The 13,638-nt window shown below is 32.6% G+C and overlaps 1 protein-coding gene across 1 annotated transcript in view; it reads left to right on the top strand.

The window, feature by feature from the left end:
- The window catches only part of LOC123719009 (protein mini spindles), a 35,742-nt gene extending 22,643 nt beyond the window's left edge, over positions 1-13,099 (top strand). The window contains exons 26-37 of the mRNA XM_045676570.1: positions 183-274; positions 1,622-1,786; positions 2,599-2,731; positions 3,133-3,315; positions 3,661-3,842; positions 4,488-4,718; positions 5,233-5,356; positions 6,675-6,872; positions 8,195-8,348; positions 9,614-9,678; positions 10,195-10,329; positions 11,109-13,099. Coding sequence (XP_045532526.1) covers positions 183-274; positions 1,622-1,786; positions 2,599-2,731; positions 3,133-3,315; positions 3,661-3,842; positions 4,488-4,718; positions 5,233-5,356; positions 6,675-6,872; positions 8,195-8,348; positions 9,614-9,678; positions 10,195-10,329; positions 11,109-11,204 — 1,758 coding nt within the window. The 3' untranslated portion in view covers positions 11,205-13,099. The remainder of the gene's footprint in view (positions 1-182; positions 275-1,621; positions 1,787-2,598; positions 2,732-3,132; positions 3,316-3,660; positions 3,843-4,487; positions 4,719-5,232; positions 5,357-6,674; positions 6,873-8,194; positions 8,349-9,613; positions 9,679-10,194; positions 10,330-11,108) is intronic.
- The last annotated feature ends 539 nt before the right edge of the window (positions 13,100-13,638 follow it).

Here is a 13,638-nt window from a genome sequence, read left to right as displayed (position 1 = left end):
GCCAGCGGTGCTTAAGATTTTCATACATTGTATACGAACGATTTGTTTTAGTATGAACTAATAAGACGTTATACCAAATTTTATAAGAAAAGAAAAATTATTAATAATAATTTTGTTTTATGAATTTGATAGCTATGTGTCGTATTCTATTTATATTGAAATGTTATATTTTATTCCAAAAGGAAATCGAGGAAGAGATCGCAGTGGAGACAACACCAGGAGATGACTATGAAGATGAAGAACCTGAGGAGCAACTTCCACCACCTGTCTTACAGTAAGATAAATACAGAATTTTTTAAAATTGTATCAAAATACATCTGCTATATATATAGTTATATCTAAAACATCGACTATAGACCGTGTTTGTAACCATGGTTACAGAAAACTTACCACTATATAATTAAATGTAAATAAACTTAAAATGGGCTATATGAAAGTTGATTGAAAGTAATCTGTATAAAAAAATGACTTGATGCCTTATAGAGTACCTGTAAATAATTATTAATATATCTATGTATGTCTATAAATATATATGTCTACATCTACCTCACATCGTCATATTGTGCTGGAGTTTAATCTCGTCAGATTGCTTATAATAGAAATATATTCTATTTATGTAATTTAAGAAAGGGACCGTCATCTTGTAAAACGTTACGATGCGGTGCGGGGAATGAATTACGCGTTATTGTTAATATTATTTCCACTTTCCAGTACTTTCCACCACTGTTCTAGTGTAGTAAGTTCTAGGTATAAAGAGTCACTGGGGTTGGCCACGAAACGTTTAACTATTGGATACAGAATCATTACGATGCGTTTCATGGGGCGGGGGGTCAAGAATCTCCAAAAATAGCGTGACTTGAACGCACCCAATGATAATAGACACGTAGACCTTGACGATGCGTCGCCGTCTAGTGGATCTTGGAATTATGAATTAATTGTAACTTTTTAAAGTTAACACTTAACAGAATTACATAATATATACAATAGACTATTAATATTTTGAAATGGTTTTTAAAGCCTTCAGTATCACTGAATAGTATATGTTTTGCGGACTTATGATTGTCTGCTGTAATAAAAAAGTGCGTGCGTACAAAGTACACATGTCAGAACTGAAACTTCTTTGGCAAACTAAATTTTTAAGTCTTGTTCATATTTATACAAATCTAAAACTTAAGAAAGGAAGGTATGTAAGGAATTTAATGAATTTAATTATCATTAATATATTAAAAGGGTCGAAGATTAATTCAAATATTTTTTTATATTTATTTCTCGATATTTACATTATTTGATGCGATTTCTATGATATTGTTGTGACTAAAGCATTATGATAAGTAAAATATGCAATATAAGTTCGTGTTTCAGCATTATCTAAATATCTTGTAAAAATAGCGACTATTGTCGTTCTACTCTCGCGCTCCATGGCTATTTGCTTCATGCTACGTTCGCCCTTTCTCACTCTCTCTCAAATCGCTCTCTCTCTTTTCTTCGACAAAAACGCTGCACATCTTCGTGACGCTAATTATTATATTATTATTGCGTATCATCCGTAAAAAAATTACCCTCATACGCCTTAAAAAGTTTTACTTCAAAAATAATTTATTAAGCCCATTTATTTTTGTAGCCATGAGGAGCCACGAGCGATAACTGGGCCGTTTGGATTAGATCCAGACTTCATAGCGCGGCTGGACGCGGACAAACCGGTTCTACGAAGGCCGGATATTCCTGATATAGATCTGAAGTTCCTCGATGAGCCTGTGAGAATGGTCACTACTACGTGTGCCCCAAGGTAATAATTAAAAACGTCCTAAAACTAACTAATTAGTGCAATATCCACAACAATTAAACTAGATTTATATAAATTCGATTCTATGCGTCAGGCGTATATATAGTAAATTTTTCTAGACAAGCAGTAGAAAAAGAAACTTCTTAAGGTCTTAAACAATTATATTGAAATTAGCACAGAAGAAAGTTAAAAGCGGAATTAAATGAAAGCAAATAATTATATATTCAATTAATCCCGTACTATATTATACGCAATCCAATATCTGCTGGGGTGTAGGAAACTCATACTCACATGAACTAGAAATATATATAGATAAAGTACAACATATTAAAATAAATTTGCTTTAACTTTTCAAACAGTATCTGCCATAACAAGTATAGTATACATTTTGCTTGAAAAGAGGTCTCAAGGTAATGTTGCATTATATGTATCTCTTTATTAAACTAATTTTATGTTAAATGTTAGGTAATATTTTATACATACAGTCCACTCACACACATACCACATGTGGTTTCCTTATATATATAATTCTTTGTTAATGTTGCCATCTATTGTAATAATAGCTGTTTATTCTCTCAATTTTTTCTTTACTTTATAAGACCTTTCGATCCGAAGTGGTGGAGGCCTGATGACCTGTAACACAGGTACTGTTACCTTTAGCAGGCATCAGTCTCACACAAACAATTTATTTACAATAATAAATAACTGTCATTATTTACGTATTTAGTTTTTTGAGAAAATAAATCTTTTGTTAAAGCAATAAATTATTTATTTAGAAAAGACAGTATTTTTGAGGTATATTTCATAAATTCCAGTTCGGTGGTAGCGATGTCTCCCAGGCAGCCAGTCACGGCACATACGTTAGTCTCCACACAGCCTTTGGCCACTGCCGTTGACGATTCGCAGATCTTGAACACCGTACACTCGATTGCTAGCCCGGACCTAAACGTAAGGAAATACTTGTAATAGTTTGTATTACAAGTACGTTTATCAATTGATTTTCACTTACTTTTCTTAGGACCTAACCACTGTTATAAAATTGCAGTGCCATTTGTCACCATTTTTTCTAAGCGAAAACAATGATAGGGATAAATGTTCATAGTTACACATAGTAAATATATATAATACGTTTTTAATTTTCAAGACGTAAGTCTATTTATTAATACCACATAAACAAGGATACTATATGATATTTAAGAAAATCATGAACTTACATTATTTTTGAAGTAACTTTGAAATATATATGTCGTGGCCGTATCGTAAAATTAATAATGTCAAGAAATGACATCCTCAACTATATATTTTGTGAAAATAAAATATCTCAAAACAATTCTAAATATTATTTCCAGGCGGCATATAGGGCGTTATCCCTAATATCTTCGGCATTGGAGTCTGGGCGTGGTGCGGCATTTGCGGCTCACGAATCTCGGCTCATAACCGCGATCAGTACGCAGTTGAGACGTCTACGTACTACGCCCGCGTCCGAAAATACGCCAATCGCCTTTAAGTGCCTGGCACGGACTCTTACCACAGTAATTATACTTGTTTCTGAATACTAACTTTGTCTCGCTATTTCACCTACCTTATTTTTCTCGATTCTTGAATATTTCAAAAAATATTTTTTCTTTAGGCTATTAATATAATAATTTAGGTCAGTTTTATCTATTTTCGTATCATATATTTTTGATGGACTGTTAACATTGTTCCATTAGCCAGAAAACAAATTACCTTCTGACAAAAACATAGTTATTATGTATAATAAATATAGTCATTATTATTACAAATGCTATATGTACCAAAAATCTAAATACAATTATAACTTTAAGATAATTAATAGGCTCTAAAAAGTTTTTTTTTTTTTTAATTGATTTGATTAGTTTTACGAGACAGCCGGGTGCGGCATGCAAGTGAACGAAGCGGCCCTCCGTTCGGTGATAAGTGAGCTCCTTCTCGTACTGACTGAAGGCACTCACGGCGCAGACAGCGATCGCTTTACACGAATTCTCAACAATCTGTGCGTGTGCGTGCTAGAACACTCGCCGCATACTGCGTTGCTATGGTAACCATTTTATTGGAAATGTTATGATATATCAAACTGTTATGTAGGACATTTTTCATTTTTGGCCATGCTCTAGAGCCCCCAACCTTTTTTGTGCCATGGCCACCTTAGCCTTTCTAAAATTCTTTTGTCCCCCCAATGTAACATACATAATTTTTAAATTAATAAATTGAATTGTTCACTTTAGAAACACATATGTTTCAGGAAGAAATTACTAGGAAATTGTTAACGAAACACTTAATTAATGTTCAAATCACATAATAAAAAAATGCAAGAAATTTTGATGTCCAGATAATTTAAATAAATTTTCGTATAGCCCCCCCCCCCCCCTTAACAATGAAATTGCCCCCCAATGGGCATGTGGCCCTCGTTGGGTAACACTGCTCTAGAATTATGAGTTTTAAAATACGCTGCAAATTTGTAATCTAAATGCTAACTACCTACCAAAATCCTATTTAAGGGACTACCGTCCATATTTATAAATGTAATAATCAACCGTTACTATATAGGCTGAGTATTCAAATCGCTATACAAAGGATATAATGAAAAGAAGTAAGAGTAAAAAAAAGAAAAGAATAGTGAAAGAGTTTTTAGTGTTTAATCTTTAGAATATTTCCATTAATATAAAAAAAATGTTATTTTCAGTGCTCTGGTATCACTTCTACAGGATTCAATAGCAGAATCGGACCCCGCCTATACCCGGTACCAAGAATTACTTCTCAAATGCTTCTGGAAGACTCTGAAAATGATAACATCGTGGGATATCAATTCTATCGATTGCGACACCGTCTTATACAAAATACATCTCTTCTACAAAGCCTTTCCTAATAGTTATTGGAAGAAGAACGCCCAAGTTACCAGTGATACGCCTTACAGGTATGTTGAGTCAATATCACCACCGAATCAATATCTGGATACGAGTCGTAGATCACTTATCGATCTTTATAGAAACATCTAGAATGCGTAATATTGTAAAGTACATTTTTTACACTTAGTATAGATACCGGCAAACATCTTGAACAATTGTCCTTGCCTACGCAGAAGCGATTTTTAGGTATCACTTGGAAGGTTGGGGGGGAAAGTGACGTGTTAATCGCGTGATTGGTAAATCAGATGACGTATTGTGTCCCGCGCTGTGTACGATGCGCAAACGTTTCCTCACTCCCTTTAATGCTCAAGAACTTTGCCGGTATCTGTAAACATTCTTAAAAAATCTTGTACATTAAAATATAAAGTTTTGTAGATCTAAGAGATTTACAAACAATTAAAAAAATAAGTGAAAACTGTATTGTTTTCGTGATACATTCATAGTGTTCAAAATTGTTGCCATCTCTACCTACAGCTCACAAACTGAGCGAGACGTTAAATGAGTTTTGTTATATTTTTACAGGACAGTGAAAACTCTAGTACACTCGCTGGTGAAAACAAAGGGAGCGTCCATAATGAACCATCTCACACTAATACCAGATATTCACGAGTCGGATTTGTATCCCTATTTACATAAGATATTGAAGGTATATAAAATTATAAATCGTATTTAATTATATATATGTCGTAGCCAACTAGCTTAATCAGCCGTCTAATTAACAGCCTAGTCGTTTAACTAACGGCCTGAAAGATATTCAGCAAGTTAAACAGCTAGGCAAATGACTTGGATCCATGACATTCATTACTTGCCTAGTCTGTTGTTTGTTAATTTAAATTTAATTTCACTTTATGCCACTCTCGAACTCGGAACGAAACTCTTCAAACTGTCAATATAGCGTCGGCAAACTACAACTCTGATGGTGTTATCCAAAGTTTCATGAAAAACAACAAGTACGATGCAAGAGTGTAGTCACAATAATGTGTATTTGACTTAAGCAATTTAATTTTAAATAAAATATGTTTGATGTCAAATGTTTCATCTTTAGCCAGCCGGTTTAATAAATGTTGTAACAAACGCTATGGCTGAATATATTACAGGCCGTTAGTTAAACGGCGCCGTTTAGTTAAAAGGCTAGTCTGTTAATTGAACGGCTAATTAAGCTAGTTGGCTGCGACATATAAATTATTAGAACAAAAGCACTTTTTTTAACACAAAGTGACAAAACAAAAGTTTAGGCTTTCCTTCTATTTACTGCTCAGTTAAAATTATGTAAGAAATAACATTTTTTTTAAATGATATGTAAAAATCTGTTTCACAAAAAATACCAGTATCGCAACGATTTGACAGTTTGTATAGTAGTAGTAATCAGCATTCAGTGCTTCACGCCATTACCTTATTCCAAGGCATGCCGGTTTTCTCACGATGTCTATTTATTTATTAAAGTTTACCACATCATACATAGTACTAAATCTACGGCATATTACATACATACATTTACCAAATCTTAAAAAATACATTTAACACATATACAAGATAAAATAAACACATAAAATTATCAGAAAGTTCAAGTATTACGTCCCGCAATTTTTGGAGATTCTTGACACCCCCTCCCCCCCATGAAACGCGCCGTAACGTTTTCTGTACCCTTGGTGTAAAGTACCTGAAAGTGGAAAATAATATTAACAATAACGCGTCGTAACGTTTTAATAGAGTACCACCCAAAATTCGTTACATCATACTTGCACACTCTCTAAAGCAGAAAAAAAATCATCAGCAAAACAGCGAATTAGGTTCGAGATGTCCCTTTCCTTCACCATACTAGTGAGTATTTAATGCGCACATTCAGAAAGTCCTTTCGGGGTGAAAGTCGCACGCTCAAGCCACAAGGTTTGCAAACCTTATGTATGTAATGTTTCACGAAGATTTTTTAATAAATTACTCAATACATAAAATGTAATTTTCAGCAACATCAAATAAAAATGGACGACAAAAAGGAGTCGGATGTGAATGGTCTTCAAAACCTAGGCGTGAATGTGGGCAACAGTGCCCTCACCGCTGGACGATTGCCCAGGTCCCTACACGAGGAGTTGGGGCTTATATTGAAGAGGATCGGCTCCAAGGACACCAATAAGGAGGCATTATCTCAGCTTTACGACTTACGAGTGAGTTTTTGTTGGATAATAATAACACTTTTGGTAGGTTAGGTTAGGAGAAAAGTAAAATTGAGTAAATGAAGACAAATAATGGGCGGTCTTATTGTTAAAAGCAGTTTCTTCCAGTCGACTTATTTTTTTGTTGTTGGGATTTTATGACCTGGTGTTTACAACCTTTAGGTCAACTCTTTCAGACGACTCAAATAGTATTTCTGATATGAGGTATAGTCGACGCATTATAAACTGGGACTTCGGGTCATAAAACATATTTATCTGTCTGTCTCGCTCGCACTTATGGAAAGGGGTAGTGATGTGTCTAATAATTGTAAAGGTGCATATCATAAAGGAATAAGTGCGATCGATTTGCTTTATAATGTTAAGTATTAATGGGAATAAGTTTTCGGTTTTTAATTTGTAAGATAAAGGCAACATTTCAAAACCATGTTAGATAATAAATTCTCCTTTGTGCGTATTGTATAACGAAGCGAAAGTATTATAATGAGTTTCATAATAAAACATCTTATATTTATGGAAAACAACAGCCCTTACTCGTAACCACCAATCAGGAATCACGAGTGCGTGCGCAGGTAGGTAAGTATCGATAACGGGTTGCGTGCACATTCCTACATTTATTGTATGACTCAGTTAAAAATGCGTCGACTTTAGTCACGATCTATTGTTTGGTATATATGTTGGAAATTAATAAATAAATAGACAATTCTTCAACTGTCATTAAATTTCGATATAACAAAATGTTGCCTTTCAATTATTTCTCGTAGTACGAGATCTGGCTGCAGTGCGCTAATCGGTTATCTGCTAAAAACCATTTTTTATGTTTATTTATATTTAGGAGAATGTATATCTACCAAGTTGCCTATCAAAATTTGGCCGCCAGTATTTTTAATGAAATTGTTTTGAATTGATGTTTGGGAAAACATTTCGTTCACTTGTTATTTAAATAAAATATCGTCTACATCACGGCAATTTACATAAAGATTTAAAAACGGGAGCCTAGTTAAATCTGGTCGCAAATAAGGGTTACCTGCTTCTAAAGATGATAAATATTAAAGGTAGAGTGAAAAAGAGCTAACGCATAACATCATTTGTCAGACGAGGATAGCGAATGCCGCCTGTGTGACGCTTTACATAAATCAGTCCAGCCGTTCACGCGTGATGCCGTGACCAAGGGAAATAGGAATATTTATATATATATATGAGATGTAAGACCATTTAAATACTGGTATTTTGATTAAATTATTTTATTTTAGTTTTATGTTTGCTCAATAACACAATTATAGTACCTATTTATAATAATATATAAATATTTCTAGGAACGTCACCCGGAAGTGGATATTTGGACATTTATGGCCGGGTCATCCTTCTACTTCCGAAACTATGTGGAATGTGGTTTAGCGGAAGTGGCTGAGCAGCGAAAGATGCGCACGCACAAAATTTACAAGCCAGACTTAAAACCTGAGCATATTGGTATGTCCTTTTTAACCTACTTCAAAAACTAACTAAAAGTTATCACGACAATTTTTTTTTTTATCAGTTCCTTTAGTTTATAATGTTTTTTCTAGATTTAAATATTTGCCTAAAATGTAAATCATTACTATAAAAATACTTAGTATATATATGTATATATACAGGTTGTCCCAAAAGTCGACGTCAAGTCGAAATTTTCTCATAGGTAATGCCACACCAGATATCAGAAAAATTTAAAAAAAATAATAAGTCATGTATTTTTGAAGTTATGGATATTTTTTTGTTATTCCAGAAAATGCACACCATGTGACAGTTTTTTCATTCCTGTTGTTACAAATATTTACTTTTTGTCAATTGTTTTTCTCTTACGTCATCCCGAATAGTGTTTTATGTAACCTATGATCCTAAACTTTGTGCTGATTACTCCAACTTTTAGGAAAATGTCATTTTATACCGTACCAAGTTTTCAAAATTAATTTTCGCACTACTTCAACTGATCGTCCTGAAAAAAAATGTATTACTCCAGTTTGGCAAGTAGCTTTAAAAGTTAGCGCATTTAATAAGGATTCTAACGTGGTATAACACTTACTTCATTATTTCTTAGATCGGCCATAAGAATTTTTTTTGTTAAACAAAGTCTGTTTTTAACAATCTCTTTGAAATTACAACAAATGATTCTAGCGCACCCAAAACGTTCCTAATGACCACAGCGTGGTTTAAATAAGATGGAGAGAGACATTCCATAAAATGTGAGCGAGACAGATAGTGACGCTTATGACATACGGACGCAAATTTTTTTTTTAATTTTTCTGATAACTGGTGTGGCATTACCTATGAGAAAATTTCGACTTGACGTCGACTTTTGGGACACTTGGGGCCTTAGTGGATTCAGCATGCGACTCTTATGCCTGAGGTGGTTGGTTCGATTCCCGGCTCGAAAGGTGAAGAAAAACATCGTGGGGAAACTGCTTTGCCTTAGACCCAAAAAGTCGTCGGCATGCGTCAGGCACAGATGGCTGATCACCTACTTGCCTATTCGATTAACAAATGATCATGAAACAGATACAGAAATCTGAGGCCCAGACCTAAAAAGGTTGTAGCGCCATTGATTTTTTTTTAATATACTTTGATCCATCCCATTAAAAACCCTCATTGCATAATATTGACTTTGAAAAAATTTAATCTTCAAACTGACTTAAAAGAAATGGAGGTTATCAATTCTACATATAATTATTTAAAATAATTTTTACTTGTAAAACTTACAGATGTGACACACGAAAACGATGAAAAATCTCCCAACGACTTCTTGGAAAGGCTTCGAGCACTACAGGTATTAAGGGTTTATCTTACAAACCTTTTGTAAAAAATCTTGGTGATTAAAGAGGTTTTTCCATGTTTTTCTATTATTGATTTGAGAATTGGAATTATAGATTTAGAAGTATTTAATTTTATTGATGTTCGTACGTTTTTATTTACTATCATATAAGTTACGGAAGTGCTGGCTGGCTCAAGTAATTTCTATATAATTTTAGTTAATATATCGTATAAAATAAATAATATGTAGTATGTGTACATGATATTTAAATAGAAGATACATGTTTTTTCGTGTAAATATTATTGGTTCTTTTGAAAATGTTTGATGTTGTAAGGCAGTTGAAGCAAGACGATAACTTAGTTTACGTCTTTCGTGTACATTTTTTTCCCTCTAAAAATAGGTTCCAACGCAAGTTTTAGATATTTCTAAAATCGTTTAAATCCAATATATTAATTTAACAATCAATTACAAGTTTTCGAAATTTTCACTTTATAAAATCTGGTATTTTTGCACGAATAAAATTAATTACAGATGAAAGCTGGTCTGAAAGTCGAGTCCAGTCCGTCATCTCAGCCTAGAACTCCCGTGGGTGATAATCGGGCGTTTGCCGACTCCATCAACGATAATACGTTACCTAGAACACACAGTATCGACCCACAATTGGAGGTAAGTTAAAATTAAGAATAAAAATCAAAGTATTTTATTGGCAAATAAAAGGAATTATTTATTTATTTATTATCTTAATTAATGCTACAATTCAATATTTATCAATTAATTTGATTTATTGATATTACTAAAAATATAAACCAAAGTTTGAACTAAATATTTGATTAATTATCTATGACTTTACACTGAGTGAAATGTGTATATATGTCCGCAGTAAAGTAGGTAAATCGGAGAGTTAATTGAATCTCTAGACAGTTAATTAAAAATCGATATTCAATCAAGTTGCTAAGTTCCGTCAGACAAGTGAGTGAACGAAACGTTTAACGAGTTTCCTAAATGTTCCTAGGCAACAAGACTAACCTAACCTAACCATTTACAATAAAGCAAAACACGGAATTTCCAAGCTAAGTTCTTCACGATCACACCGAAACAGCAATAACCAACATTAATCAACACGCTGGCTTTCGGTCAGAGAGATAGTTAAACGTTTTCGACGCTGCTTTATTTAAATCAAAACGCTAGCGTTTCAATAACTCTCTGATTTAACTCCTTTACTGCGACATGTATAAATAAATATAGCTTCAAATTATTGCATCAAGGAATTTATTTCAGAATTAAATTCATACTTTTATATGAAAATGCCACATTCCGATAATTATTTTTAGATAATATTGATTCTAATCTCAGAAAACTATTTTGTTGCAGCTGAATCATTAAAATATTTACTGTTTTTCTTTTTGTTTAATTAAAAAGTCATACATTGTATATTTTTGTTACAGTTACATTCGACACAAACAATACCACAGAAACACGAAGCTTCCGTAGATGCTCTACGACTTAAATTGCAACAAATCAAGAGCTCGTCTAAAAGATAAGGCTCTCTCATTCGCACATACGCATTACGCATCTATCATCTCACTCATACGTGACTGGGTCTATAGCATTAGCCTCATAACAGGTAACTGAGACTGTATCTGAATTGCTTAAGAATTAAAATGCACTTTACAATGTATTCCTGTTGTGAAGCTCATGGTATACTCATTAATTTCGACATATTAAGTCGTATTTGCACTGTCATTTGAACATTTGAGTTGGTCACTAAAACTTGTTTAATGGTTGTTTACACACGTACCAGTATTTTCTAAAATTGTCGGTTGTACTGCGAAATCAAATCGTTCGTGTATGAGTCATAATCTCGGCATTAATCACGCTTTTAGTTCCTAATGCTGGTCGTACGTCCGTAGTGTACCCTTAGAATAAAGTGACAATATTAGAAAACGTTTTATCAGGGTAATTGGGGTGTAGCTTCTCAGTATGTTGAAATCCTCACCAAATTACAAATTTAAATGTATTATTTCAGGATGTGAATATAATTTGATTTTCTTTTCTGGCAACAAAATTTTATTGTTGCCATATTAATTGGTGGGGATAAAGTTTCAATAATTCGCTGTTATTTATAAATGTTGATATGTGTTAACCAGTGTTCTATATCAAAGAGGCACATGCAATAGTTAAATCTCAAAATTACTAAATGCTTTAAGTCATTCTAACTGTTATATGTATTAAAATTGTTGATAGTGTGACGGTTTTTCTTCTTTATAATAGATTTAGACGTGTTTTGCACGTGTGTGAACCCTACTACTAGTATTGTCATTTATATAAATTTGAAATAGAATTTTAGACGTTAATTTAATTATAATTTCATGATCCATTTTAATCACCTATAAACGACGAATATATACTATAGCTAATTAGTGTATTATTTTTGTATGTCAACGTAGTCTTCGTCATATTGAAAATTACGATTGATAATACTTACGACTAGCAGACTGTGTGTATTGTGTAGCGTAGATGATGTTGAATCTGAAAGATTCTGTAGTTTGTAGGTGGTAACGCAAATCCATGACATACATACAGTGTGATGGTATAAGTTTATGTTGGACTGTAGAACGAATAAGACTGGCAAGGTTTCACGTCACGAGTATAGAACTACGAACAAAGCGTACGCGCTTATACGCTATAATATACGTACACCTAACGTATACGCACGGGAGTACGTACGCATTACATATTCCTTGTTCTAGCTTCTATACTCGGGATTTGAAATGCAATTTTGCGAAATACTCATATTTCATTTGTAGCAGTCATCGGGTAGATTTGTTAGTAAAATTTAGCTGCGATGAGGCATTATCCATTTCACTATCTACTAAAAACGAACATTCCTAAACATTGGCTTATAGTTCTCGTAATAAAAAATATTTTATTATAATACCATACAAATTCTGTAACGTGTCCCACATTTGAAAGTAATTTTTTTTCTAGTTATAACGTATTTATGTTTGCCACTATATTATGAGATATTAAAATATGTATTTAATGTTTTCTTACTACTTGTTCTCGTTTTAGGTTATGATTATTGTATTATTGACTGAGTTTTCACCACTGTCAAATATTAGTGTTGTATTTTTTTACGTATAAATTGTGGCCTATATAACTCTATAATCACGATTCAATTTAGCGAAAAGCAATTCTTATCGAGTACCTAATGAATAACATGTATAGTGATAGTAGTAAATTAATATTGCCATTAGTAAAATATTCCAAAATGGTAATTAGACTATAACCATAATTGAATATAGATAACATGGAGAGCTTTATATTTTCTACAGCAATTAGAAATTCTTTAAAAATGATATCGTTAATAATGATATATTTTTGCGGTTTCCTCCTTTATATTTAATACGCTTTTTATGGACTTAATAATCATTATTGTGAGCATTTATTTGTTTTATGTAAATTAATAAGATCATGATTTCTGTAATATTTAAATAAATTCATACAACACTAATCTTCCTTTATTTATCATCTCACCAAATATATCGCTAAGAATTTGTTTTAGACAACCCAAAGAATTTTACTTGCATACTTACAGTACACATATTTACATTTCACATATATTATGGGGTTGTTGAATAACAATTGCAGATACTGTAAAGTAAGCGATGCATCGAAACGTGTTTTTGCCGATACGGATACTCTTATAGAAATATTCTCTATACCGATACCAACGTTTATTGAATTATAATGACACTAAGGTAAAATATATCAAGTTTGGTTAAAGGTTTACTTTAATTTAAAAAAAAAAAAACAGTCACAAACTTTGAATTATATTATATTATTTATTAAATTATTGATTATAGGTTTAGTTATTATAATTAAATTAAAATCGATTAAACAATTGTTAATAATTAAATTTAAAAATCAATAACATTGGTAAGATTTTTGTAATTCTGTATTTTATTTAATTTA

Source organism: Pieris brassicae, chromosome 1 (genome assembly GCF_905147105.1).
Source record: "Pieris brassicae chromosome 1, ilPieBrab1.1, whole genome shotgun sequence".
In the NCBI taxonomy this organism is placed as follows: Eukaryota; Metazoa; Arthropoda; class Insecta; order Lepidoptera; family Pieridae; genus Pieris; species Pieris brassicae.
This window is presented reverse-complemented; position numbering and strand designations above follow the sequence as displayed.